This window comes from Mesocricetus auratus, unplaced genomic scaffold (assembly GCF_017639785.1).
Source record: "Mesocricetus auratus isolate SY011 unplaced genomic scaffold, BCM_Maur_2.0 Super-Scaffold_100676, whole genome shotgun sequence".
Taxonomy (NCBI): Eukaryota; Metazoa; Chordata; class Mammalia; order Rodentia; family Cricetidae; genus Mesocricetus; species Mesocricetus auratus.
This window is the reverse complement of record NW_024429266.1, coordinates 27208462-27235925: the sequence shown is the minus strand read 5'-3', so window position 1 is coordinate 27235925 and position 27464 is coordinate 27208462. Positions and strand designations below refer to the sequence as shown.

Genomic DNA, 27464 nt, shown 5'->3' with positions numbered 1-27464 from the left:
TTTAAAAGTTAAACATATTCTGACCTAATGATATGGAAAGCCCAGTCATAAGTATTTACAAAAGTGAAATGAGCTGGGCGGTGGTGGCACTCGGGAGGAAGAGGCAGGTGGATCTCTGTGAGTTCGAGACCAGCCTAGTCTACAAGAGCTAGTTCTAGGACAGCCTCCAAAGCCACAGAAAAACCCTGTGACTCCATTTATTTGACAGTTTGGAGCAAAATTGTAGAGGAAGAAAACAGACTGTTGGGTACCAGAATTGGGAACTTGGAAAGATGTGAATGCGGAGGGAGACAAGGAGATGCTCTGCTGTCCCAGTGTTCTATTGCTTGATTTCAGTACTGATCCAGGGCTGTGTGCTACACAGTTGAAAAGCTGACCTTTGTTTTATACACTGTACATCAACGAAAAGAAAAGTCAATGTAAAGTAAAATGGACCAACAGATAAAAAGTAAGATTCATTTGTCTTTAACCTATTAAATACTTAAGAGCAGAACACAGATGCTAGAGCTGCTGAAGGGATCAACTGTTCTGCTTCAGAACAGAGATGATGCCCAGCAACTCTCTGCATGGACCAATAGCACTTCTACTTACAAGCAAGGAGTTCTAACTGCAGACCTGAAAATATATACAAAAGCTTCTACTCCAAATTCAAAGAAAGAAACCAGGCACCCAGGTTTGCAGGATCTAAATGGCTGTGTCCCTTTAACTTATCGTCGTTCATATTTTATTGTTTATATTTTGAAATCACTACCTCGATATGCGTGTGATTCTAGAAGTCTAAGTTGGAGATCAATCGGATACAGGGTTTGCTAGTGAGGAGGGAAGTGGGACAGGGGTGGGGGTGGGGGGATGGGATGCAGGGAGATAAGGGATACATACACCAGCAGAGAGGTGTTTCTTAGGTGTTTTTGATGAGAAGAGTGGAGCAGCTGGCCTGGATCCTCTCTGTGAAGTGATTCTCCAGGGGGCTTCCTTGATTTACATGTTCCTTGTATATTCCTAGAATTCCACCTTAAAACAAGCTGGACACAAGCAAGGCCAATTTCTCAGCGTGGAAAAGCTTTTGCTTGAGCAATGACACACTGCAGTTGGATCCGGTTCTCCCACATCTGGGAGCCACATGTTAGCGGCAGCTGTATAAAAGTCAGCCCTGAAAATTTAGGGTGACATTTTCGTGCCAAAAGCCAGACAGTATGGACCTCACTCTTCTGTGGGTGCTTCTGCCACTGGTAACCACAGCCTGGGGCCAGTATGGGGACTACGGGTACCCATACCAGCAGTACCACGACTACAGTGATGATGGCTGGGTGAATCTGAACCGGCAAGGCTTCAGCTACCAGTGTCCCCACGGGCAAGTGGTGGTAGCCGTGAGGAGCATCTTCAGCAAGAAGGAAGGCTCTGACAGACAATGGAACTATGCCTGCATGCCCACACCCCAAAGCCTCGGGGAGCCCACGGAGTGCTGGTGGGAGGAGATCAACAGGGCTGGCATGGAATGGTAAGAGGCACCCAGTACAGTTGGGATGCCAACATCTGTGCATGTACTCTAGCGGGAAGTTTGGTCCTCAAGGGTTAGCATTGCTCTTAGCTTGGGCATATCCCAAACTCACTGTTGCATGCTCTCGTGGGCAGGGCTGCTAGATGACATTGTATGGTGAAAAACCAGGACAGAATATGTCCATGGAAGTTGGACTTATTTATGGTTATACTCCTTCAAAGCCTTCCCTAGGCTTAGTATGGCCTGTGGGCTGGGGGTGTGTCTGCAAAATGTTTATCAAACTGCAAAAGACCCTGAAATTCCCTAAGGAACTAATAGTGAGTGAGCATCGCTGTGACACTGGAATGATGTTTCCATTCTGCAATGGTTTACTGCTTTTCAAACATATGACTCCGGAAGAGTCTGAAGAAAATGAACAATTGGATTCTCAGCACCAGTAGTCTGAGAAATAACAGATCCAGAGCAAGTGATTGGGTAGAAAGGACTGAGAAATAGAAGCCAGGGCAGTGAAATCAGATAGCCCTCCGCTGTTCTGAGAAACAGGATCTTAGTGCTGAGATTTCTCTGTCTCTGTCTCTGTCTGTCTGTCTCTCTCTGTCTCTCTCTCTGTCTCTGTCTGTCTCTCTCTCTCTCTCTCTCTGTGTGTGTGTGTGTCTCTCTCTCTCTCTCTCTCTCCTCCCTTCCACTTCTCCTCTCTTGCAATTTAAAGTGGCCTCTACTGCCAGGATATAGTTTACCAAAGGTTTTCAGATGCGTTCTGCCGTCTGCCCTTTCCCCTAATCAGTAGAGTAGAATTGGTTCCAGCTTGTGCTTCTCTGTGTGACTGTCCCAGCCCTGGTATTTGATCAAAAGCTAGTCTCAACAGCCAGTGATGGCTAGACCAGTCATTCCCAGCTGTCTGAATCCAGGGCTCGGGGAGAGGGTGGAGGTTGACCCTAGAACAGTCAGACTGAGTGAGGAGGTAGCCCAGCTGGAAGGCTGCCACCTCTGCTGTCTGCTCAGCAAGACAACTGTGTGAGGGCCTCCTGCAAGGCTCTGGTGGAGTGGAGGGCTCGAAGGGGTCAACATGCAACCTTAGTGGTGACACCACCAGCCATCCTGGAGAAAACAGTCCAAGCGAGTGAAGGAGCTGGACGGAAGGGAACATCAGTAAAAACTGTCTCGTCTATTGAGAGTGTCCTTGAGCACACATCATACCAAGCACTTAACAGAATTACCTTATTGCATGTCTGACTATCGATCATGCTGTAGGTAGCCAAACTCTGGTCTAGAGATAAGGTGGTTTTCCTCAGCTAGAAAGGCAAACTTTGGATCCAGGAAGTTTTGCTTTAAAGAACATATACTGAGCAACTTCAGTGGGCCTCCAAGAGCCTGCCCCCTCCATCTCGGGCAGACTTGTCAGCAGAGCCTGTTACCCAAAACCACACACAAGCTAGTCCTGGGAGAAGGTGGAATCATAAGAGCCCAGCAGAAGCCCAGCCCTGGTGGGGTAAGTGTCAGTTTGCTTCTGAGGAGAAGGCCTATTGGCCTGAGGAGACAACAACCACACCAGGAGGTGCAGACTGAGGAACTGCAGAGGCAGGCAGGACAGGCTTTGTTAGGTCATCCCCACGAATCTCTGTCTCTACCAAATGGGTTAATGAACTGAAACCCCTTCAGACACACAGGTGACTCAGAGGCAGCCCAGCTCATTGCCTGACTTCAAGGATAGAAATGACCTAGTTGCAACTGCCTGCCCAATATACCCACCAGGGGACCATCATGTAAATGGGTCCTCTTTCTAACCCCCTTGTTAGAGCCACAGAAGAACTGCACTCTGTGAATATTGCTCAACCTCTAACAGAAGAGCCCTGGGCTGTGAGAGCTGGGGTTTGGTTCTGGTGCTAATGACAAAATGCAGGGTGACTTAGCCACAGCATCAGCTGTCTTCCTGCTGCCGCCTTTGGAGGACGAACCCCTAGACTCTGTAATCTCTGCCTCCTTTGGAGGACGGACCCCTAGACTCTGTAATCTCTGCCTCCTTTGGAGGATGGACCCCTAGACTCTGTAATCTCTGCCTCCTTTGGAGGATGGACCCCTAGACTCTGTAATCTCTGCCTCCTTTGGAGGATGGACCCCTAGACTCTGAAATCTCTGCCTCCTTTGGAGGATGGACCCCTAGACTCTGTAATCTCTGCCTCCTTTGGAGGATGGACCCCTAGACTCTGTAATCTCTGCAGGTTCCACCAAGCAGCTGCACACTTGAGAGTATGCATGGTTCTTGCTTGCAGTCCCTTGATCCCTGGGTTCACCAAGCTAAAGGAGAGAAGCCAAATGCTGTCTTTGAAATGTGGCCATTTGCAGCTGTTTTGCCATGAACTCCCAAACTATTTGAAGAGAAGAAAAAAAAAAAAAGAAGAAAAAGCTGACTTTTTGTTTGTTTGTTTTGTTTTGTTTTGCCTATGGGTGACAAGTGTGACATTGACAGGCAAGGTGTCTCTCCCCTCCCCTTCCTCTGCATTTTTGATGTTTGGAATCTAAGATCTTTGCTTTCCAGCTTCCACCCTACCTAATCTCCTCCCCATATCCACCAAGTACGGGGCTGGAAAGCCATGAGCCTGCCAAACAGCTTCCGCACCACAGGATGCAGCTGCCCCAGAACTGGTACCCATGACTTCCCAGGCGGTTTCTCCTAGATGATTATGACTTTGTGTTCAGACTCCAGTCTCAGTGCAAAATTTGGAAGGAAAGAAATTGTTCACAGGCTGGGGAGCAATTACATGTGGCCCACCCCCACCCCCTGCTGGCTGCAGTCTGTTAATCTGTTCTGGGGAGGAGTTGCTGGTGAGTTTTCTGCAATTTGGCTGTCTTGTATGAGTAAATTAGCTTTCAGGTTTATTTTAAGAGGCAGGAGGGACAAACACAAACTTGACAATGCACAGGCTTTGCTGAAGAAAACTTGCTAATGGGGAGCCATCTTTACACGGTGTTGTTCTCAGCTGAGTGCTGGTACTCAGGGTGTCTAGGCTGATAGCCACTGCTTTGAACAAGCATTCCGAAGCAGGGTGCCCGTTTCCCCCACTGAAATTCCCAGGAGGCTTTACATAGTCCCTCATGATTATGTTTGCCTCGGGTGGCCAGATGAGCTGTCTGGTCTGTTGTGAGGCGGTTCCTCTGATTTTGGTTCACATACACCTTGGGATACACAAGTCTTATGTGGAGCAAGATGTAACTTGGAAGTTTTGGTGAAGCTGAATTCTTATGGCAGAAGATTTTCTGGCCTAGGATTCATCACACCTCCCAGTTATACTCTCTTTGGTATTCAGTTCCTTCTGTGGGGGCAGGGGTGCGGTGAGAAAAGAGAGGAGAAATAAAAGGCATGATGCTTCTAGGAGAAGAAGGGAACACTATAATAAATCTGCATCTAAAAGAAACACTTTAGCATCCTATTTAAGGGCAGACAATAACAATTTAGTGAGTATGGAATTTGATGAAACTTATTTTGGGCAAACCGGTTTATGTGAAGTCAGTATGTGGAGGAAGAAAAGTTCTATATATTGTACCATTTCTGCTCCATGTGCTTCAGGAAATCTGCAAATACATTTTAAAGCATCTATTTCATTAGAGTTGAATTTTTAAATTAATTAAGCAATGGCAATCCACAAAACTGAAAGGAAAAGAAAGGATGACTGTTCCAGAGCTACGTCAGCATCAATGTAAGTCTAAAACTAGACACTCTGGCCAGGAACTTGGGTTTTCACAATGTGCAATGTTCTGTGCAGTGAAGAGCAGAGCGATTGTCCCAGCTCATGGTCCTTAGTGTTCCAAATGTACAGTGCTCACATCCTTTAAACCAATGTCTTTAATCCTCTATAACCTCAGTGTGCTGTTTTCTGCATATAGTTACTGCTAGATCTGTATTTCCTTATAATTTGTTTCCCTCATTAACTATAAGCTTTGTGAACTTAAGAACTTTGTCTTATTCACTTCTGTGTTCCCAGTGCCTACAATAGTGTTAGCACATATCAGGGCCCCAATAAATGTGTACCAAAAGACCAAATTAGTCTAGTTGGTGCTTGAGGCAGTCCGAATCCCAGACAGTATCTTCACTACCCTCAATGTAGTTTTTCTTCCCCCCCTGGGGAAAACCATTTTGTTTATGTCTTTGATTTCTGATATTTCCAAATTTATAAGACAGTGTCCAGCATTTCATTTTGGCTCACTGTATCCATCAACCTGCAGGGTGGTCTTTTAAGGTTCCCCAAGAATCTCTAAAATATGTATACAGCATGGTTGACACACATTGTTACCACAAGATGAATCCAATATTAGGTTTATATTCTCCCATAATTTTGTTTCAGTAAACTAAAAGAGTTCATAGGAAACTCTTTGTTTCAAAGGCATGAATGTCACATAATATTGTGGTTTGACTCTTAGGCCAATAAAAGGACATTAATGGGAAAACTGATAAAATCATAATCATTTCTAGAGTTTAGGGGTTCTGCTAATGTCATTTCTTAGTGTTTAGAAACATACTCAAGTTATGAGAGGTAGCACTGGGGAAGCAGGGTGAAGAACAGATGTGAATCTTATACCATCTTTAAATCTCAACTTATTTCAAAGTGAAAAGTTGAAAAATAAGAACTCAGGTTGACTACTTGCAAACAGAATGCAGTAGTATCCAAGAAGCCCAAGACAGGAAGCAGGCTTGGGGAGAATGTAGAGTCATCTTTCTACACCATTGGTTAGAAATGAAAGCTCAGAGTCAAGCTACTGAAAAGTCAATGAACTCATCACACTTAGTGAAAGTTGGATGACCCATGCCCTAATTTATGTGATGTTGTGATATTGATGCTTATAGCCTCTGCCATTTGTATATTCATTTGCCCAATCAGTGGTTGCTATTATAAACTTTGCTAGGCTGTGAGAATATGAAGATTAATACCACAAATCTGTGCCCACAGTCCAATCTCATTTGGTCTCCACAACAGGGTTGGGAACATTTAGTGGAAACTAAGAATCACTGAATGAATCACCCGTAGCTGGTAAGTTACAAGACTGGAGTATCAGGACACATGGCCTTTTGGAGAGTGTAATTCAGTTAGACTCTGTGACTATTATATGTACAACTTTAAGCATCTTGAATACTCGTCACAGTTTAATAGATATTGTGGGGGGCATTAGACAAACAGGTTAAAGACATTCTAATAACTGATGATCATGAGCCCCCACAGTTACTTCTGTTTGCTGGCCTTACATAGAAACTTTCAGGATATAAGGACATCTCATGAAAAAGCTGGTTCTCTTGAGAGGCCCTTTGAGTAGTTTCTACTGACTGCTTTTCTATAATGGGTCTTTCTACCTGACAGGTCATTTCTGTTTCCTATCCAGTAGACAGTTTAGCAGGGCTAAAATATGGAGCCAGGCAGCAGAATCATATCCAGGAACAGCAGAAAGAGCCATCCCTGCCCTTAGTGCATCCCAGCCATGGAGCTGGAGACAGGCTAACAGCCCCTAAAGTACGCATGTGTTTATGAAGTGGGACAAGACCAACACAACCAGACTATTCAATTAAAAGCTTTTGAGCACCAGTGACCAACATGGTACTATGGCCTCCCCTTCTATACACAACTCAGTCCCATTTTCAACTCACTGAGATAATGGGCTTTCTACACCTTTGAACGGGGCAAGCAGAGATCAGAGATGAAGCTGAAACTCCACAGAGCACTTTAAAAAAAAAAAGGAAGGAAAGGAAAGCTGCCCTCCTGCCTCCCACCTCTGCCTCCTGTCCTTCCTCCTGTTCTTCCACCCAGACTGGATGAAGCTCACATATAATAATGGAAAGTTCGACCTCGGTACTGTTCGACCTCTGTCACTGCTGTGTTTGTTTTGTACTTTGAGGGCAGAAGGCATAGAAGTTTTGGTATAAAAAAGCCCAAGTTATACATCCTTTTCTGCTTAGTGACTAGAGGGCCATGCTCTTTCAGACACCACTTCACAGTGTCCTCACTGTGATGTAAACGAGGTTTCATGGAGCATGTTCAGGTCAAGGTGGGGAAGAGACTTCGGACCTGCAGATTCCTCAGGATGAGGTCCTTCCATGTCCTGTTGTTTCTTTTTTACCATTGCAGATACAAGGGAAATTTTTCTGCCTTTGCTACTAAGGTAATGGTCTTGAGAAAAATCATTTCCATCAAGGCCATTTCCTTTGAGCATATCTGTAAGTGCTGTCACCGAAAGAGTCATAGGTTCATGGCTTCCCTTCCAGAAAACTCCCAGTCTTAGAGAGATCAGAACTGGTATTGCTCCTGTCTTTGAAGCTGACGTTAATTCTCAAAGAGATAGTGAAAAAGAATGGAGAGAGGTTTATGTTGCAGGGCATCAGGCCCTCAGGTGCCAGGGGAACATTTCGTTGAAGTCTGCTGAGAGTTTGGGGTCAATGCCACACTTAGAGCCTTGGAGCTGATCTCCTTCTGTAGACTATTCAAAAGCAACAAGCCTGTGCTGTGAAGTGCACCAGAGTCTTGCCATGTCATTGTACCAATAACTGCTTCTTTTTCTTGGTTGAGTTGGAATATGTTGAACAATACAGAACCTTCCAGCTTCCTCTCTCAGCCTTGTCCTCCTCTCACCTGCCTTGTACCTGGGCCTGCAAGTCCGCAGCTATGCCTAATGTTCACATGGTCTTTGTTTTATAAGAAGCGATTGCAAAGGTGACCAAGAGTGTAAATACTGCATGAAAGAATTGTGTAAAATGATATCCATTTTGCACCTTCATCCCCGGACAAGAAGATAGAAACAGGAAAATGAACCATTGCTCCAATTTCCATAGGAACTACTCAGAGGGAGTTCCAGAACATTTCAAAGACTCAAATGATAATCCCTTAGGAATTAAGTCTGCCTCTGATATTAGGAGACAACCTGTCAGTTATTTACCCATTCATTCTACAATCAAACATTTGCTGAACAAGCCTTGGGCATTATGAGGAATACAAAATAAAGATTAAATGACCTTTTCTTATAAGGACTGTACTGTCACTTAGGTGATAAGAGATAATAGAGTACAGAGTGGCCAAGGCATCCAATATCAGTGAGCTTCATCCTAGGGGCACACCATGCTTTATGTACACTCAACCTTTGGAGAGGCTCTCACAAAGTAGACTCCTACTCACTGTATAGACCACATCAAATTATAGCAACATAAGTGATTTATAAAGCTTCCAAACACCAGCATCCTCAGACTTTTCTATGCACTATCCTATTTGTTTTTCACAGGACTACAAGTATATGCCATTTTGCTCATTTTACAGAAAGAAAATCTTGGTCATTAGATAGCTTGACAACTGATCTGGATGATTCAGCTAACAGAAGCATAACCTATGACTACAGACACTCTGCCATGCCCGTCTTCCCATTGTGAATACATACCCTGACCAAGGTCCAGTTCTGGAAGGAAAAATTCCACACCACCAAACTCCCAACAGGATCCCACCACTAAACTATGAAGACAATCCAGCCAAAGTTGGGGAGGAGCACTGTAATTTGGTTACCTTTCTCCAAATGTCATGGGGGCTGGAGCATGCAGGGTGCAACTACTCTCTACAGGGAAGCATGGTCTGAGGTGGCATATGGAAGTGGCAGCTCTCTTATTACAAGGCCATGGGGCTGGCTGTCAGCAGAGGGCCAAAGGGGAATTTGTGGAACTTGGATTGCCTTCAGAACTGGGCTTCCATGAGACAGGTCAGCTCATCTGCCTACATTCATTTTACTTAAGGTAACCTACCGCTGTGCCAACTCTTTTCCTTATGGGGATCAGAGTACATAAAACACAACAGTAGATAAAACCACACCCCATATGGGGAGTAAAAGGCTCTACTTTGGAAGAAGGTGGTTGCTTAATGATGACAAAACAGGAAATCACATAGAGCGCCAGTGTACTCTGCTTTCTGTCTCTTTGAAGATGTTAGGGTTTGCCCGTGGCTCTTAGATTTTATACAGGTTTCCTCATACTCATGTTGATGTGGAATTGGCATGGTTAGCCCCACCTGGAAGACACACAATGTTACTTTTCCATCACATTCTGACAGTAGTAGTCAATGTCAATTGTAGAATGCCAAAGTGACAACACTTTTAAGGTAAAAAAGACTTGATAATCAAAATCTATCAGTCTCAATTTACATATTGGATTTCAGCACTGATCTCATACAGCTGAGTTGTCAACTCTGAACTTCTTACCACACTTGAGAAATGTGGCTGAATAAACATCCTGCCCACCTATCAATTCCTTTCTCATCATAGTGCACAGTAGTTGAAACATAATAATAATAAAGAATAAGTTGTTGAATGGATGAATGGAATAAAGTGTATATTTAAATATACATGTGCACAAATGCACACATAAACAATAAATGAATGAAAAGGACAGGTGTGGGGGTTAATTTTTAGCAATGAAAAAGAAAATGACACTTAGATGCCCCAGGGTTACAGATCAACAAGGTCTCCCTCAGTAGTCAGCCCAAGGAACTCATTATCCCCTTTTCATACCTTCTAGAAAGTTAGTTTTATCTGCCAGCCTTCAGACTGTGTACCATCGGCCACTGCCTCCTGTTTCATACAAGAGGGCATAGATTGGTGGTCTAGGTGCCTAGGAAACTTAAGGATACAGAAGTAGCTGAAGACCTGATTTGGAGCAGCATGTACTGTGGTTTGAATATGTTCTCTAAAGCTCATATTTTGTAAGCTTAATCCTTGAATTCATGTGTGGGTGACATTTGGAAATAGGTCCTTTGAAAGGTGATAGGAAAAAATATAATATATTATGTATATCTAATATATTACCTAAGTCTAGGATATACTATGATCCTAGACTTCCTATTAGGTTCCCCTGGACAGCCACTGTATCTATCTATACTTTATGTGCTGTGTAGGAGGACGGTGAAATGTTTATTTGAAGTGTAACAATTTATCATAATTCTTGTTTAAATGCAAGTAAAATGGCTTATAGCATCCTCAATTGTAAAATTCATAACTATCCTTTCATCTAACTATACATACATGGAGAGTCATCAGAAATGGGGTCTACCAAACTTCCTTCCACTGAAAGCTGCTGAGTTATGTGAGATGTTCCACTATACAACATCTATCCTTTGCATCAAATAGAATAACTTGTAGGGAGTGAGTCAGTGAGAGCGTGTGTAACTGTTTCAGGAGGGTCTGGGGAGGGGTTCTGCATCTATCAGTGCCCTGATGCTCTCCTTTCTTCAGGTACCAGACTTGCTCCAACAATGGACTGGTGGCAGGGTTCCAGAGCCGCTACTTCGAGTCAGTGCTGGACCGGGAGTGGCAATTTTACTGCTGTCGCTACAGCAAGAGATGTCCCTATTCCTGCTGGTGAGTCTGGGAGCTAAACCTCATTTCTCATACCTCCTAGGGGTGGTAGGAGCCTATGATGATCTATCTGGTCCTTTAAATAAGCCCACGATGTCACAAACCAGCTTGATAAGCAGTATCTGAAATATATAAGGGAATGAATGGCTGAAGAAAACTATAATAAGGGAAAGGGCCCTACAGGTTACCCAACCCAATGTTCTCACATGCCTCTTTTGACATAAGAAAGAAACAGAACAATTCAGGAAGTCAGTGACTGACCAACATCACCCAGCAGCTGAAGGCTACAGTCCTGTCCATGCCTTTTCCTTCTGTTGTGCTGACTTCACCTTACATCCAAGTCTGTTTGGGACCCATATCCTTGCAGCAGCACCTCTAGGAGTAACCAAGTCCCGCATGGGCCACAGTCTGGTATAGAGACAGAAAGCAATAGAAGTAGAAACAAAGTGATGCTGGTGTTTCCTGAGTCACCGGGCAGTCAGAGCCTGTGATGTCCTATTTCCTTGTCTCTCCCTGGGCTGAAGCCAAGGGCTTCCTGATTTTGCTTCCAATTGTCTATGAGAGTACATATACATTTGTTTACCCTGATAACTCACACCCAGTGTTAACAACACAACATAACCCAAATGATTTGGTCTGCAAACAATCCAGGCATTTAAACCTTCAACACTCAAAGTTTGCCTCACTCAAGTGGTTTGTCTCTCTATAGTCTGGTGCTCTGGAGGACAGCCTTGGGGTTCTGTTTGTTCTCTGCAATCACAGTGCTACTCCACAGATGTCCCAGAGGTGCACGATGTCTCTAGAGACCCACAACTCCAAAAGCTGAACACCTTTCTTCTTGCAGTAATGACAGTAAATTCACAGCTCAGTTGGCTGATGTCTGAAGCTGCATGATAGAGCAGAGAGCTCTGGCTCCACCAAACTGCTTTGGTAAAGCACTTCTCACCCCACCATAGCAGGTGAACCGGCATGCCAAGGGCTGCTGATTCAGCCGGGGCAGATCCCGAGTTGAAGAGTAAAGATCTCCATGCTATATTGGGCCCAAGGAATGCTGGGAAAGGCAAGGGGACTCTTTAGTTGTAGCCTTCATGCCACCTTTCACTGCAGTCTCTTTCCTCTACTCCCCCTGTAATTGTCCTGTCCTTGGAAAATCACTTTTACTTCTCTGAAAGCCTCAATGCACCACTGAAAAGTGATGGCAATGTTTATTTATTTTGTTTCTATTTAAAAAACTTATGAAAACTAGAGTTTGCAATCTGGAAGGAAAACATAGTTACCCTGTTTGTGCCACAGTGTATGAAGCATGTCGGGGGGTCTCCAATCTCCTCAAAGACATCCATGGTCATGTTTCTCAGAACCACTGAAATGCAAGTTGAAATTCAAAGCACTGAAAGGTCTTTGAGGTTGTGATGAATCCTCACACTATGATTGCTTCAGAGGTGTTAGCCAAAGGGTAGGTAATTCAGATACCAGTTTGCAAAGCAGAGAGGGAGAATGAGCCAATCCCCTCTTCCTATCTGCCAAGAGAATGACTCTTCTGACATTCAGTGAGCATCCTTTGCAGCAAAGCATTCAAAGCTAGTTGAAAGGTGAATAATGTACCTAAATGAGCAAGCAAAAACAGTCATCAGCCTAGTGACGCATTTGCCACATTAACAGGATTTTTATTTTCTCAGTCTCCAAAGGAACACATCATACATGGTGTCAGTGAGTGGTTCAGTGGAGTGTCGGCAGTGTGTAGTTGAGAGGAGAGGCATCCTCAGGCAGCTGGAGGCTCAGCAGTAGGTAGCACTAACCCTTCGCAGATGTCTCTGGGACAGTACACTGTTACATTATGTTTACATGGATGTCTCTCTCTACCTAGACTTGGAGTACCCGGTATAAAGAAATCATTGATCTTTGTATCCGATGTCTGTGTAGCACAGTGCTTGGATCTTAGTCACCCCCCTTCCGTCGTGTGTGTGTGTGTGTGTGTGTGTGTGTGTGTGTGTGTGTGCATGAGAGAGAGAGAGAGAGAGAGAGAGAGAGAGAGAGAGAGAGAGAGAGAGAGAGAGAGAGAGAGAGAGAACAAGAACCTTGGGCAGAAGTTTCTTGTTTTCTTGCGGTGCTGGGGATCCAGCATTCTAGGCAAATGTTCCAGGACTGTGCCACATTCCCAGTCATAAGTGGTTTCTTCTCTGTCAACTGTTGTGCAGTTAATTGATTCTGGAGGACATGCAGAGGAAGGTAATGTTTTCCAGAAAGTAGGTTGCTGTTGTTTTTAAGTAGATGTTTTTTATTCTCCATCCCTACCTCCCACTTCTGCCTTATAAGCTTTGTGTTCATGGAGATCTTTGTACTAATGCACACAAAGCCCTTTAAAAAGAATTTTTATGTATTTTTTTGCTTGTGGATGAACATGTATTCAGGTGCATGTGTGTGGATGCAAACTAGCTAGCTGGGATACAGCTCCTAAGGAGACATCATCATTGTTTTCAGAGAGAGAGAGAGAGACTCTCCCTGGGACTCAGGTCTTGCTGTGTTTAATCTAGACTGACTGACCAATGGACCTCAGGTATCCTCCTATCTTGGATTCCCCAGGGCTGGGATCCCTAGTGTGAGTCACTATGCTCAGATTTTGCTTTGGGTGCTGGAGATCAAACTCAGGCCCTCATGCTTATCCAGTGAGTTCTTTACTAACTGATCGCTCTCCCCAGGTCCTAACGCCTTTTAATGACATGAAGTGCACAGCAGACACTCACATTTATTCAATTAATGAAGGCTTTAGCCTACTCCCTAGTCTTATAGTGAGGGAGTTAAATGGGATAACAGGAACCTGTCATTGCTACTGACTATATTACACAAAGCTGGTCTCTTTTGTAGCAGAGTCCCCTCCACTTTCCCAGCTGCAGAAGAGGCCATTTAAGGGGTCTTTCAAGGGCAATCCCTAGCCAGAGACACCCAGCAAGGCCCAGTGTGCCCTGCAGAAAACAGAACATGTAAGAGGGGTTGGATAAGCAGAGGACAGGGGTGCATGAGTCATTCTTCCCCAGGAAGATGAAGAGTGATCTGGGACAGACACATTTTCCCTCACAGTGAGAGCCTGGGGTCTCTGCCAGAATGAATGAGAGAGCCTGCAGTGTCTGTGGCCAGACGGTCATAGCTGCTGTCCTGGACAAACAGAGCAACAGGGAATGGGCTTAGGGCCCAAGGCTTCCAGCCATAAGGCAGATAAACGCCTGGATCTCACTGGCTTTAGAAAATCTGACTGACAACAGAGGTTGAGAATGGATGGAGAGAAGGCTGGGACAAAGAAGACAGCATAGAAATGTCCTCTAACCCATCTTCTCAGGACTTCTGTGTCATGTGTCAACACTTGGACATTGATGCTTGAAGCCTATCCTGTTTACTTGGGTGCCAAGGCCTGATAAAGATAAATCTTTGGGTACCAAATTCTACTATTTATCTGATGATGCCCCAGTCTGGAGTTGTCATCAGGCTTACTTCCCAACAAGTATTACATACCCTTTCTCCCAACTCCCCTTAGATGCAGTTCATCACTTAGAACCCTAAGAAGTCAATGACTATGGAAACGTATGTATAGGAACAGAGAGCCTTGAACAATGGTCAAAATGAGATGAACATCTTTTCTTGAATTGACAGAAACATTCAGGTTATATAACATTTATCCCCAAGCCTCTGTCTTCAGTGATGTTGCAGCCTGCATTCCTAATCCCTAATTCCTCATTCTCCCTCACCCCACCCCAGGTCCAGACATATCACCATTGGTCAGAATCACAGGGTAGGCAGGAAAGTATCACAAGTCAGTTCTGAAGCAGAGTCCCCAAGAGAGAGCTTCAACATGATTGGGCCTTCCACAGACAGCACAGTGACAGAACTGAGTTCATATAGTGGTCTATGGAAGTGGTACGTTTTTCAAGGAGACCTCAGAGAAGTGGAAGAGTGTGCACTAAACACCACAGAACACAGTGTATGACTCACTGTTCCAAGGGTGTCTAGACACTTCAGTGGGATCTTTAAATTGCCTGAGTCATGGTGTTATATTATACCTTTCTAAATTGAATGAACCCCCAAGGTCATAAATTCTCACTTCTTCAGCATCTCAGAATACTGCCTGGCCCTTAACACAAAAGCTGTCAAAAGACTAACTGCATACTGCAAACCCTTAAGAGCAATAATCACAATGAAACTGGCATTGACAGAGTGACTTTTAATAGTTGATTAAAAATAAAACCCTTTCTTTGCATTCATTATTCTGCTTGATCCTTTTAACAGCCCCACATAGTGAACTGACAGCTATGTTCTACCACCCCACAGAAATGCTGATGATCCCTGCATTTGAAACCTTCTCTTACTCATTGTGACTGACTTGAATTAAATGGTAGAACTAGACTCATGAAAGGATGGACCTTTCCTCCTACTTTGTTTTTAAGGTTGTTTGTTTTAAATGTTTACTTCATTTTAAGTGTGTGTGTGTGTGTGTGTGTGTGTGCATACACACACATGAGCGCTCACATGCTTGTCCAAGAACTCATAGAATCCAGACACCATTAGATTCCTTAGATATAGAGTTATAGGACATCGTAAGCCACCTTATGTGGGCTCTTGGAATTGAACTTTGGTCATCTTCAAGAAAAGTGGATGCTCTCAATCACTGAGACATTTCTGCAGTCCTGCGTGCTTGTTTAACACAAACTGTCTCCCTGGCTGGTCTGGAACTTACTTTGTAGATCAAGACTTCCTCAAACATCCAGCAAACGATTTGTGCCTTAATGTCCTGAGAGTTCAGGGATTGCAGGCATCCTGCTCCACTCCAGCCATCCCCTCTTCTACTTTGAAAAGCTCTCTGCAGCATACATGTGAAACTTGTCAAGTGAACGTCTGGCATCTCTGCGCTTCCAAACATTTAGAGAGTCAGAAATATCATTCGGAACTAGAAAAAAGACAAATCATCACTAACTCCCAGATGTGTGTGGGCTTTATTTGTTTGGTGGGAACCAAGGTACTGTTCTGACTTCAGCCTTAGCAGTGTCTCCTTAGATATCACAGCATTACTGAAACCTGGCAAGAAAGTGAATTCCTGTTAGATGCAGACATGCTGTTACTAATCGGTTCCCACTGGACTGGTTCAATATATAAATGTAACACATATTTATTTAGATAGAAGAATCCAGATTCATAATCCAGTGATCTGCAAACAGCAAACACATGTAATCAAAGGAACCACAAGCCTTCAGAGACCTTCTGCGCTCGTCCCCCGGCCTCAAGCAGCTCCAGCTGCTGCAGGTCACATCCCAGTCAGTCTGCCAGCTGGGTGGGGACCATGAATTCTGGGAATGGAGGGTTTTGAATTGAGCAACTATTTCTTTTTCTCTAAATGATCTTTCTGTGGATGTATGACTGACCAGTAGGTTTGCTGGATGATCTGATTGGACAAGGTCACCTATTTAAATGACCTGTACATTGCCATTCAGCCTGGCTTGCCATGACAATCAGACAGCATTCTCCACCACTGTCCCCAACTGTTTTTGTGTCCACATCATAAGGCAGAGAGTAGCTTTGCTGAATTCCTGGGCATTTCTAGTTCACGACAGCCAGATTCAGTTAAGGAAAGCATTAGTCTCCTCGCTTCCACTGTGAATGATCCAGTCAAAGAGAATACTTAACTCACAGCTTGTTGTTCAGTTAGTAACACAAGAAGAGGTTTGCTGGCAAGACCATCCCTGTGATGCAGTGTTCAAGTCAGAAATGAGCTCTTACACCTTCCGTCTGGGAGTCTGTCACCCCATGCTTTTTGGATAGTCTCCTGTGGCACCTCTCCCAGAGGCTCAATGAAAGGGGAAGTTGCCACACAGGTTTCCCTGAGCAAGCTAGGAGCTATAATTGCAGAGATGGAGGTGCCCATATCTCAAGAAAACTAACCTAGATGTTACCTTTCAGATGAGTGTACGTTGAGCTTGGATATTCCTGTACTTCACTAATAACCAGCTCCATGTCCTGTACGCACTCAGTCTGGCAGTCCACAGCTCCTCTGAGCTTGAGCAAAATCAATTGTGCCCTTCATCAGCTGCAGTGTCTGACACAGTTACTGACCCCTATTTATAATGTTGAGGTCTATTTGCTGCCTGTGTAACGGCCGTGCTTCTCTTGTGTTCAGACTTCAAAAAGAAATTTCAGAGATGTGGCTGATTGTCTAAGTATCAGTTCACCCAAGACTTGATCTACTTAGAACAATGCAAACCTCTCAAATACAGATCAGTCCATCCACAGGACTCTAGAAGCGGCCATCATTTCTTCATTCATTTAACCAGTGCGTTTCTGAAGGTGATTGGATATAAAATAACTTCAATTCACAAATTTAGAATAGGTTCCTCATGGTCAATGATTCTACTACTTTATTTATTGATATCATCACTGTGCTCATCGAGAAACTGAGGTACATAAGTTGGAACTTTCTTCAAAGGAGTGAGTTTTATTCAAAGTGGTCTAGCTACCTCCATATCCCACGTTATTTGCCTAGTGCACAGCTGCCTACTTCAACACAGGAAGAAAATAAGAACACAGATCAAGCACTAGGCAGAGATACAACAGACAACTAATGGTGAGGGGGAGGGGCTCGTTTAGTGGGAGGGAGAAATTGGAGGTGAAGCTGTCCTTGCTGATGTGCAGGCCAGGGTAGCCAGGAGATAATATGGCTGATGACAGTCAACAGTAATCAAAACGAATGTGACTGCAGACTAGCCCAGGGCTTGAAGCAAGATCTGGAGGCTCACTTCCAAAACAGCAATTTGAAAACTGTTCAGGGACTTTCCTCCTCTAATTTAAGTCACAGACATCCCAGGAACTATGCTTCCCCTGTGCAGTGATACATATCCGAAGTGTTTGAAATATAAACCCCAAATGCCACAGATGATAGACACGAACATTTGACATTCCTTGTCACAGCCCAAGTTCCCAGAATCCAGTCTATCTACACAAAGAAGGGCACTTATGTGACTGCAGAGGACATGGCTTCTTTGAGAGTGTCTTTTTGTTTTTGTTTTTACACATAAGTCCAATTTGGGTTTTATCATTTTGTCTTTGTAAAACTAGCTCAAACAAGTTCTGATGTAGCATGTATTAAGCATTTTAGGGCACTAACAAAGTCATCTACCCTGAAGTACCCTCATTCCTTACTGTGTGCCTGGGAAGGTTTTATGTAAGCAGCTTCACCATGAATAGACTGGGATATTTAAGAACATTCCCAGATCTTTGATCTGAATGTAAAATGTAAACCAATCCTGACACATCAAGTCTATACTTCTTGAGTGTGTCCTCTCTCCCCGTGAACACTAGCTCATAAAATTTGTGTATGGTGCCAGGTACCAGTGATACTTCAAAGAGATCTCTATGCCAGTCATCCTACAATGGGGTCAGCAGATGTTCATTGAGTCTAGTTGACCTGTTAACAATTTCAGTGGTTCAAGTATCACAGATGATAAAGTCCCATCTCAATCTTCCTTCAGTTCAAACTAATTTTCAGCTGTTCATAATTAAGATATCATTTAATTTCCCTTCATCTTGTTCACCCCTATCTGACACAAGAAGTTGGACAAGGCTTAAGATACCAAGTTCTCCAAGTTTTGGAACAAGACGTGAAAAACTGTACCCCAGTAGATTCTTACTGAAAGTGGTAGGAAAAATGAGCACATACACATACATGTGGGCACATGGGCACACACACACATGCATACACACACACAGTGATTTTTTTTTGTTGTTTCGAGACAGGGTTTCTCTGTATTGTTTTGGAGCCTGTCCTGGAACTCACAGAGATCCACCTGCCTCTGCCTCCCGAGTGCTGGGATTAAAGGCATGCACCACCACTGCCCGGCTCACACAGTGATTTTTTAAAGTGAAATAAAGTAAATATGCTCCCCTTACATTGCTCAGCGTACTTTAAAAACAAGCTCATTTCTTTATATATTGTTGTCCCCTTCATCTTGCCAACCCTCAGGCTTAATTGATCATTTTAGCTGGACTAGAAATGTGTGACAATTCTCTGTATGGGGGACTTTGCCAAAAAGCTGTCTGAAACTACATAGTAATTTACAAGAAGGCGAAACCACACTGAATTCTCTGCTACCCTCGAGAGAGCTAACACCATGTCCAATAAAGCATGATAATCTTGTTTCCTTTGTCCTCTTTTGACTTTCTGAAAAGTGTGTACACTTTGTCTCAGTTCTACCTCTTAAAATTTAAAGCCCTTTATCTCCCAGAAGAACCATCACTAGGACTTCTATCCATTAGGATATTGTGTGTATATGCATGATGTTAAGAAATAAATGAACATGTATCTATTGAACTAAAAACGTGGACTCCTAAGCTGAATTTAAAAAGATATTCTTGCTGTAGGTGGTGTTTGGAAGGTTCATATTCTACCAATGATTGGGTTATTTTCTACTTCCATACTTTTAGTTTCCAGTGTCCTTCACTGTTCCCCTAGTCCAAAGTTCTGGAACACAGTAGAAACGTGATTTCCTTGTTTTATGATGAAAGCAAAACAAAACACAATTAAAAAAAATCAAAGCTTGCCGGGCGTTGGTGGCGCACGCCTTTAATCCCAGCACTCGGGAGGCAGAGGCAGGCAGATCTCTGAGTTCGAGGCTGGGCTGGACCGACAGCCTCCAAAGCAATACAGAGAAACCCTGTCTCGTAAAACCGAAAAAAAATCAAAGCTAAACTTAACTGGGACCAAGATGGAAATATACCAGTGGTACACACTTCACATTCTCTGGAAAATTCTAGAAATTCAGCAGACAGCTGACTGTGCCACCATAAAGAGGCTTCCAGGCAAAACCCACCCAGCTGAGCCAAAGACCCCATTTGTTCACTACAGACTGAATAATGAATCATCATCAGAAAAAGCATTAGGGAATTGTTTGTCTCTCTGGAACCTAATACTTACTGATGTTTATCTTAAATGCAAGCTTTTCTTTCCCACTTTATCCCAAATGTTTTTAACTATCCAAGTGATCTGAGGACAGAGGTCAATAGAAACAATAGTCAACTAGTTTGGGCAACTGGGCATAGCCTAATGCAATCTTGCTATAGCAGAAAGAAAAATGTTTGGTAACTAAGCTTTGTGCATTGTGTCTAAATGCTGCTCTTTAAAGTTGTAGAATATGTTTATGAACTAAGAAAAACACTTTCAAAATCATGCTAACATTATGCATATTCTTGACAGCCCCCTCTGTCTCTGGGTGACCTGTCCTAATGCTGTCACTGAATTCTCAAATCACAAGCCAGTGGGATCCAAATGAGGCCTGATTAGGTCCTTTTATGTAGCACTTAACTAACTGTTGTTAGACAAAAGAAGTGTTGTTTCAGGGACTCTTTACAAGCATAAAGGAGACTTCAATTTTTCCCTTCATGAACACATCAAGTAGAAATCAACCATGCTGGAACAGGCTTGGTATCTAAGATGGCCTAGTGATGTCTTCAAAAAAGACAGTACATAGAAGAGAGTGAGGTGTGCAGGCGAAGGATGACTAAGAAAAGCCCAAAGAGCGTATTTAGATTTCAAAGTCCCACTTACCTTGGGCTGACCTTGGTCCTGCTGCTCCTATGCACTCCTTGTAGTCCTTCCCATCAGTCTTTCTAACAGATAAATCGGGATTTTTAAAAATTCTTTCAGACTTAAGAGAAAGGTCATTAGATTGCAGAAAGGAAGATCTTTCTATCTTCAATATACAATAGCCTGGCAAACCAAAATCAAATGGGATTACTGGCACTCACAAGTTAGCTGTTTCCTGAGTGGCCCTGGGGATATAGATGGACCCTAAGAGTGGTAATGCATGTGTGTAATCTTGGCTCCTGGGAGGAAAAGGGGGAAATACTCAGAGGTGAAAGTTATCCTAGCTACATAGTGAATTCATGGCCTGCCTAGGTAAAGACACTGAGGCCTTTTTATCCCAAAAGAGCCTATTTTGGTCCTGATGAATCCCAGTGGCAAATCTTTATGAGAACCAGGGGAGTCTAAATTTGTCCCAGAATTGACTCCATCTTCGAGCGTAAAAAAGGAAGAATAAGAAAAGGAGGTGCTGATGCTGGTGGAGGAGGAGAATATTATTTAATGATTCCACACCTGCCTTGTATAATCATATCACACAGACTTTCACTAGATGCAATGAAAATGAATAAGACAGCTTTCATTTTTAATAGATCAGGAAATCAATTAAGTTACTCTCCCAAAGCCATTTATTTATTCAGAAAATATTTGCCAAATAGCAAGAACTGTTTGAGCTGCCAGAAAAACAATGGTGATGGATAGAGCTGTATTATGGGAGATGTCATTCTGAAATCTTATTGGTTGTTAAATAAAGCACTGTTGGCCAATAGGGAAGCAAGATAGGTGGGACTAGGAATCAAGGAGGACTCTGGGAAGGAGAAACACAGGGAGTCATCATGTAGCTGCCATAGGGGTAAGAAGTCCAGACCCTTTTCTCCGGTAAAAGAAATACTTAGATTAACAATTATGGAGTAAATATTTAAGTCAGAGCTAGCCAGTAAGAAACAAGCAAGGCCAACAGCTTCATAATTAATATAGCATCCTGTGTGTTCATGGGACCAGGCTGGCAGAAGGCTTCTCTCTACAGCTGTATCTTTGCAAAGCTCACATTTTAGCCAGATATTTTAAACATGATTACTATTATTAGTCATGATAAGAAATGTGTGTTAAACTATCACATACTATATACACACAGTAAGTACATACATATATTTGAATAACTCTAGTGCAGGAAATGTACCATGTGACCTGATACTTTCTACTTTGTTGTGTTCTTTTTTTTAAACCAGTATATCAGTTATTTTTCTCATTGCTATGAAAAAATGATTCGACAAAAGCAACTTAAGGAAGCAAAGGTTTATTTTTTTGCTCACAGTGCCAGAGTACAGTCCATCACTGCAGAGAAGTCTAGACATCTGGAGGTAGAGGCAGCTCCAGATAGTGTCCAGTCAAGAAGAGAAGAGTGATGAATACTGATGTTAGCTTGCTTTCACTATTTAGCTCAAGACCCCAGCCCATGGGATGGTACCATCTACATTTAGGGTAGCTTTTCCTACCAATTAAACCAATCTAGAAAATTCCCTTATGGATAAGCTTGTGGATTTGTCTCCACGGTGATTCTAGACCCTTTCAGGCTGTCAAAGTATAAAGTATTAGAGCACTGGTCATAATCAGTTAATTGATTTTATGATCCAATTTGGAACAGGCTGACCTGAATAGAATGGAAATAATTCTGTCTGTCTCCACAGACTGGAGTCTCTGCATGTTTCCTTTATAGTTTCTGTCCTCGTGTGATTAGTATACAGTTCAATGGCTAGGGGAAGGAAGGTGAGAGATGGAGGAAAATGTCTCTCATTTGGGCTTGGTGGGAACCTTCTAACTCCAGTTCAGAGTTCTTCCCCACTCCTTCACATGAGCGTTCTGTTTGCTCCAACCCTTTGTTCTCTCCACAAAGGCTGACAACAGAGTACCCAGGCCACTATGGGGAGGAAATGGACATGATTTCCTATAACTACGACTACTACATCCGAGGAGCAACAACCACTTTCTCTGCAGTGGAAAGGTGAGTAGAGTAGTCCCTTTCCAGTGAGCTCCAGGTTAGAGCTGTGTGGATTCTCTCCTTGCCGGGATCCTGACTGTGGGTATTTTTACCAGCTGACCTCCACAGTCTAGTTTCCTACTTAGTCAAGAGTTAACTGTGGGTTTGGTTAGGTAGCAGGAGCCATTGAGAAGTGACGAAACTGCCTCACAAGGCAGCATGATCTTGCCAAGGAGGACACATACCAGCCTACTCCACAACAGAGTCCTGAGCTTGACACTGGCATTCCTTGATGTTCTGAGAAATTCCTGCACTCAACTTCAGAAAGCACTAGACATGACATGAACAGGTTGGAATGGTTAAAAGAGTATTCACTATCAAATTGAGCCCTTCCCAGCCCTGTGTTCCGTGTGTTGTCCACTTAGAACTGTAGGAAGGGAGCAAGAAAGAACAGGAGGGATTGGCAAGGAAGAACACACAAAATCCCCTCTTTCCGTATGCTCAGTCCTCTAGAACACAACACCTGAAACTGGACAATGTATAAAAATCAGAAATCTATTGCTCTCAGCCCCAGAGATGGCTGGGAAACTCAGGATCGAGGAAGGAGCAGATATGTGGTCAGGAGCACTCCTTGCTTCAAAGATGGAGCCTTTTACCGTGTCCCCACACAGCAGGTGGATAGGACAGCTGCACCCAGCCTGCTTACAAAGGCACTAATGCCATGCACAAGGGCAGCATCTTTTTTTTACCTAATCAGTCCCCACAAGCCTTACTTCTTAGTACTACTTAGTACAGTGACTACATTGGACATTATTTTCCGGCACACAGATGTTGTGACGACATCAACATGTAGACCATGTGATCTAACTAATCATATCCAGAAATGAAAAAGGAGTAAGTAATTCCAGATGAAGTCAGAACCTTTCTTGAATGAATAGAAGATTTGCATAACTTAAGGAGAAAAACAGCACTAACCTGAACCACCACCCCACCCCCAACTCCACCCCACTCCCACCCACACACTATCTACTCCACCCCTCCCCCATTCTTACCCCTACTTCTCCTGCTATTCCTTTGTGATCCTCTCCCAAATACATCAAAACAATAAGAAAACAAGGATCAAAATTTCTGTAGACATGAACTTCATGTGGACCTTGTGGTTAGTTCTCTATTAATACATTAAAAAAAACTACAAAGAAATTCAAACACTAAGAGTTGATGTGGCTACTTTTAATCAGGTGATAACAATGTCACACAAAAATGAATTCTAGGAAGATCACCCACTTGGGCTATGTAAACCACATAAAACTAACAAAATCTCATTAGGTAACAGACTATGAGCAATTTGAATACCATTTATCTCTTGTGTATATGCTTTCAAATGAAGTTGCATCTCATTTAACTGCTGTTAACTTGTTTAATATGGAATACAAATTTCAAAGATACAAAGTAGCTTTGAAGAAGCATGTTGTATGCTCCAGGGTCCACAAGCAGAGACTCTTGTTTCTCCACAGAAGAACACCTCAGTTTTCATATGTAACTGGTTTTTATTTGAGATAGGGTTTTAACTTAGTTACCTGTTTTCTAAAACTACAGTTTAAAAGGGGAATAGTACTTAGGATAAACTTTTCCCCTCCACTGAGGAGAAACAATTGAGTGGTGTACCACATAGCAACCATATTTAAGAAGAAAGAGAAAGACCCAAGAACTTAAAGAGGATGGAAATCTCATATCATTGAGCAGGAAAATGGCTGCTAAAGTTCAGAACATAATACCAGTGTCCAGTGCTCCCAAAGATTCCCCATATTAAAAGGGAAATTGGTTCTGAGTTTTCTGATTAAAAATATAGCAGGAAATGAAAACAATAAAGTCAATGTGAAATAAATATTTTTGGCAGCTGAAACAGCCAGTTCTTACTGGCTTGGAAATGATTAGCTACATAAATTGTATAGAATAGCCGAAGACTGAGATACAGTGTCTCTGGGTTGTTTTAAAATGATTTCCTCCTCCTCCCAGATAAAATAAAATGAGCATGCCCATGTAATTTTGTTGCAGTCACCAACAGTCAGTGACTTGACGATCCACAGTTTCATTTCTTCATTTCTGTAAGAGATGGTATGCTCACCCCCAACCCCATTAGGGCTTCCCTTCAGTATACAACTCACTCATGGAAGTCTCCTCCTCATTCTGGGCTGAGATAGTTCTTTGTTGCAGGTGCATGTCCTGTGAGTTTAGGTGTTAGGCCTACCTTCAGTGTGATAGGCAGAACTCTTTGCGGTCATTGCCAAATATACCATGGGAGCCACTTAACCCCTAGTTGAAAAGTACTGTCTAGGATGGAAAACAGAACTTGGTTGAACCCCTTGATTCTTTTAGGATCAAGTCTAAATTTTTCTTAGAATCTATTAACAGCCTCTTAAATGAACAACATGAATGCCTGGCCATGAGATCTTTCTTACCTTCTTCATGTATAGATACGTACTTCTTAGCTGTGCATATTGAATTTACTTAGAAAATACACATAACACCAGCTTGCTAATTGTCAAAAGCAAGTCATATCCCCTGTGGATGATTTTTTACAAGAACAAATATCAACACATGGCTCATTCCCTCCAGTCCTTAAAGACATGTGCTGGAGAATGCTATCCCCAACGGCTCTGCACAGACAAGCTAGAAAAACAGACACAGAATTAGTAAGCTGGCTTTGGGCTATTTGCTTACCGTCCACAACCTCACCCAGAATAGCATGGCCATCCCCACACACTCCCCTTTCAGAAGCTGGACACACGTACTGCCGAGTTAAAAGGAAGCCTGGAGCATGGAAAAGGGAGAAGGGGAAAGGGCTGTGCTTTGGAAGAGATTGCTTGGTTGAATATGGATAAAATAGTTCCACACTTTATTGGAATTGTTCAAAGAGCATGGCAGCTGTGTCCTCTGGTAGCATTACAGGCACCTGGCAAAGGGATGCAGAGCGGTAGAAGAGAAAGACCAAGAATTGAGGCCAGCACACTTGAAATCTGATATCATCGTGTATCACTTTAATCCTTTAAAGCAAGTCTTATTCCACTGAATCTATTTCTTTACAAAACAATGAGTCACTGTGGGGATTACTGAGAGAACACATAGTCGTAGAGAATCTAGTGTAGGCCTGGGCACATTGGAAGCACTAGAGGCTTCACAATGACAACCATTTCTATCACTGTTAAAAAGTGTCAGAACACAGGAGTGCTATGCATGGTAGATATTCCATGCATTTCTATTAAGTGATTGAAAAAAAGAACATGGTCCTCAGCTTAGCAAACACATGCATCCACACCATGTTTCTCAAAACTGAGCATTTCTCTGTCCTCTCAAACCCATCCCATCCCTTAAATAGGTCATTCCATTCCTGACAGGAGAGAAGAACAGGCGTTTTCTTTCTCACTTGAAGATGTCTTGAGTTGTCCCCACTCCCCTTACATGTGTTTCAAGGGAGCACAATGCGTCTTCTGGATCCCAGTGTGTGGAGAGTACTGGTCGGGTGGAGAGCAAGTGTTGGCAGGAATTTGGATGGCCTTTTAGAGGAAGATTCTTCACAATGAAATGGAGATGATGCTAACAAATGCTTTTACTCTGAGCCATGAACTTGTAAATCCTGGAGGCACCTTGGAGGTTCAGCCACAGAGAACTAACCTCCAGCCGTGAATAAGAGCCTCTATATGGCCCATAGCCAGCAAGGGGCTGTCTAACCTTACAGACCCATTGGTTCTCTGGAGACTTTACTGCAGTCTTCTGAGAACAAGGCGAGGAATCCCTGAAGCTCTGAAACCCTGCCAAAGCCCTTCACTGCTTTTCCCCACAGCGACTCTGTTTTCACTGACATTCGTCTTCTGGCTCTTTTCCCACAGGGATCGCCAATGGAAGTTCATAATGTGCCGGATGACTGATTATGACTGCGAGTTTGCAAATGTTTAGATTTGCCACCTACAGAAGTCTGAGGGAAGGGCAAGGGGCCAGGCGTCCTGAGGGTGTCCTGTCATATAGACTAATATTAATTAGAACATCTGCAGTTCTTTCTTTGGTCTCTTCCCTGAGATGGGAGGTACAGCATCAGCTGCCTGGGCCTTTCTCACCACGATTACACGCATAAACAAACCCACATATAAGCTATGTTTCTCACTTTTAACGCTTTCAGTAACAGCCATCCCCAGTTGCTGCTGATGGCTTCCTTGCATACCACACATACAGCATCTGCATACTTGTAGCCTGCTGCCCAGAGCACCTGCCAAAGCTTTGTGGCTATTCTCACCATCACGTAAGCTTCAAATTCAGCTTCGTGAAGGTGGACTGAGAGAAAGGAAGAGTTAAGAGTTACGGTAAAGATTCTCTACAGCTAAGTCTGTTCGAGTGACACCCGGAGACCTCACCTGGAATGGGGAGGCACGCTCTGTCTTGAGGGAACATACCCACTCTCTCCTTCCATGGGAACCACACAGACTAGACATTCAAGTGAAGATCCATGTGCTCCAGAAGAGAGGGGACTTGGAGGTGAAAGGGTGAGGTGGGAGAGTTTGTGAACCGAGCTGAGATGTTAGACTGAAAGAATTTCCTCGATTCAAAAACATATGTCAATATACCCAATAATGAAAATGAATATAAGGGCCAGGAGAAACCTGTGAGAATCAGTCTTAAGAAAGAAACAATGAAAGATAAGAGAATGGGAGTCAGATTAAGAATTTGGGGAGACAAGAGTGACAAGGAAAAAAAGGATCTTGGGTCATCAGAAGCTTGACCCATGCCCAGTATTCTAAGGAAGACTGCCATATCCCCACAAGCCATGGGGGATCTGCTGGCACCTGTCTGGACTGGTCCTAAATGATCCACCCCACTTTCCCATGTAGCTTGGAAATGAATTATGCAGACATGATGCTGTCTTTATTTCTCCAGTGATATCTCTATCCCTAGCCACTTGTACCTTCTTCCTCACAATAAAAATAAAAGTATCAATATCCACTGTGCTGCCAATATCAAAG

The 27464-nt window shown here is 43.3% G+C and overlaps 2 protein-coding genes across 2 annotated transcripts in view; one reads left to right on the top strand and one right to left on the bottom strand.

Moving 5' to 3' along the window:
• The window catches only part of LOC110339217 (peflin-like), a 147789-nt gene that overhangs the window by 50085 nt on the left and 70240 nt on the right, over window positions 1-27464 (bottom strand).
• Window positions 1129-27444, top strand: Dpt (dermatopontin). Its single transcript, XM_005071376.4, has 4 exons — window positions 1129-1498; window positions 10742-10867; window positions 22369-22476; window positions 26340-27444. The coding sequence occupies exons 1-4, from the start codon at window positions 1194-1196 to the stop codon at window positions 26404-26406; spliced, it is 606 nt and encodes a 201-aa protein (XP_005071433.1). The 5' UTR covers window positions 1129-1193; the 3' UTR covers window positions 26407-27444.

Excerpts from the sequence above, each read along its gene's own strand:
- Dpt (XM_005071376.4), top strand. The coding sequence starts at position 1,194 with ATGGACCTCACTCTTCTGTGGGTGCTTCTGCCACTGGTAACCACAGCC. Across the intron at positions 10,868-22,368 it reads AGATGTCCCTATTCCTGCTG|GCTGACAACAGAGTACCCAG; the intron begins GTGAGTCTGGGA and ends CTCTCCACAAAG. Across the intron at positions 22,477-26,339 it reads ACTTTCTCTGCAGTGGAAAG|GGATCGCCAATGGAAGTTCA; the intron begins GTGAGTAGAGTA and ends CTTTTCCCACAG.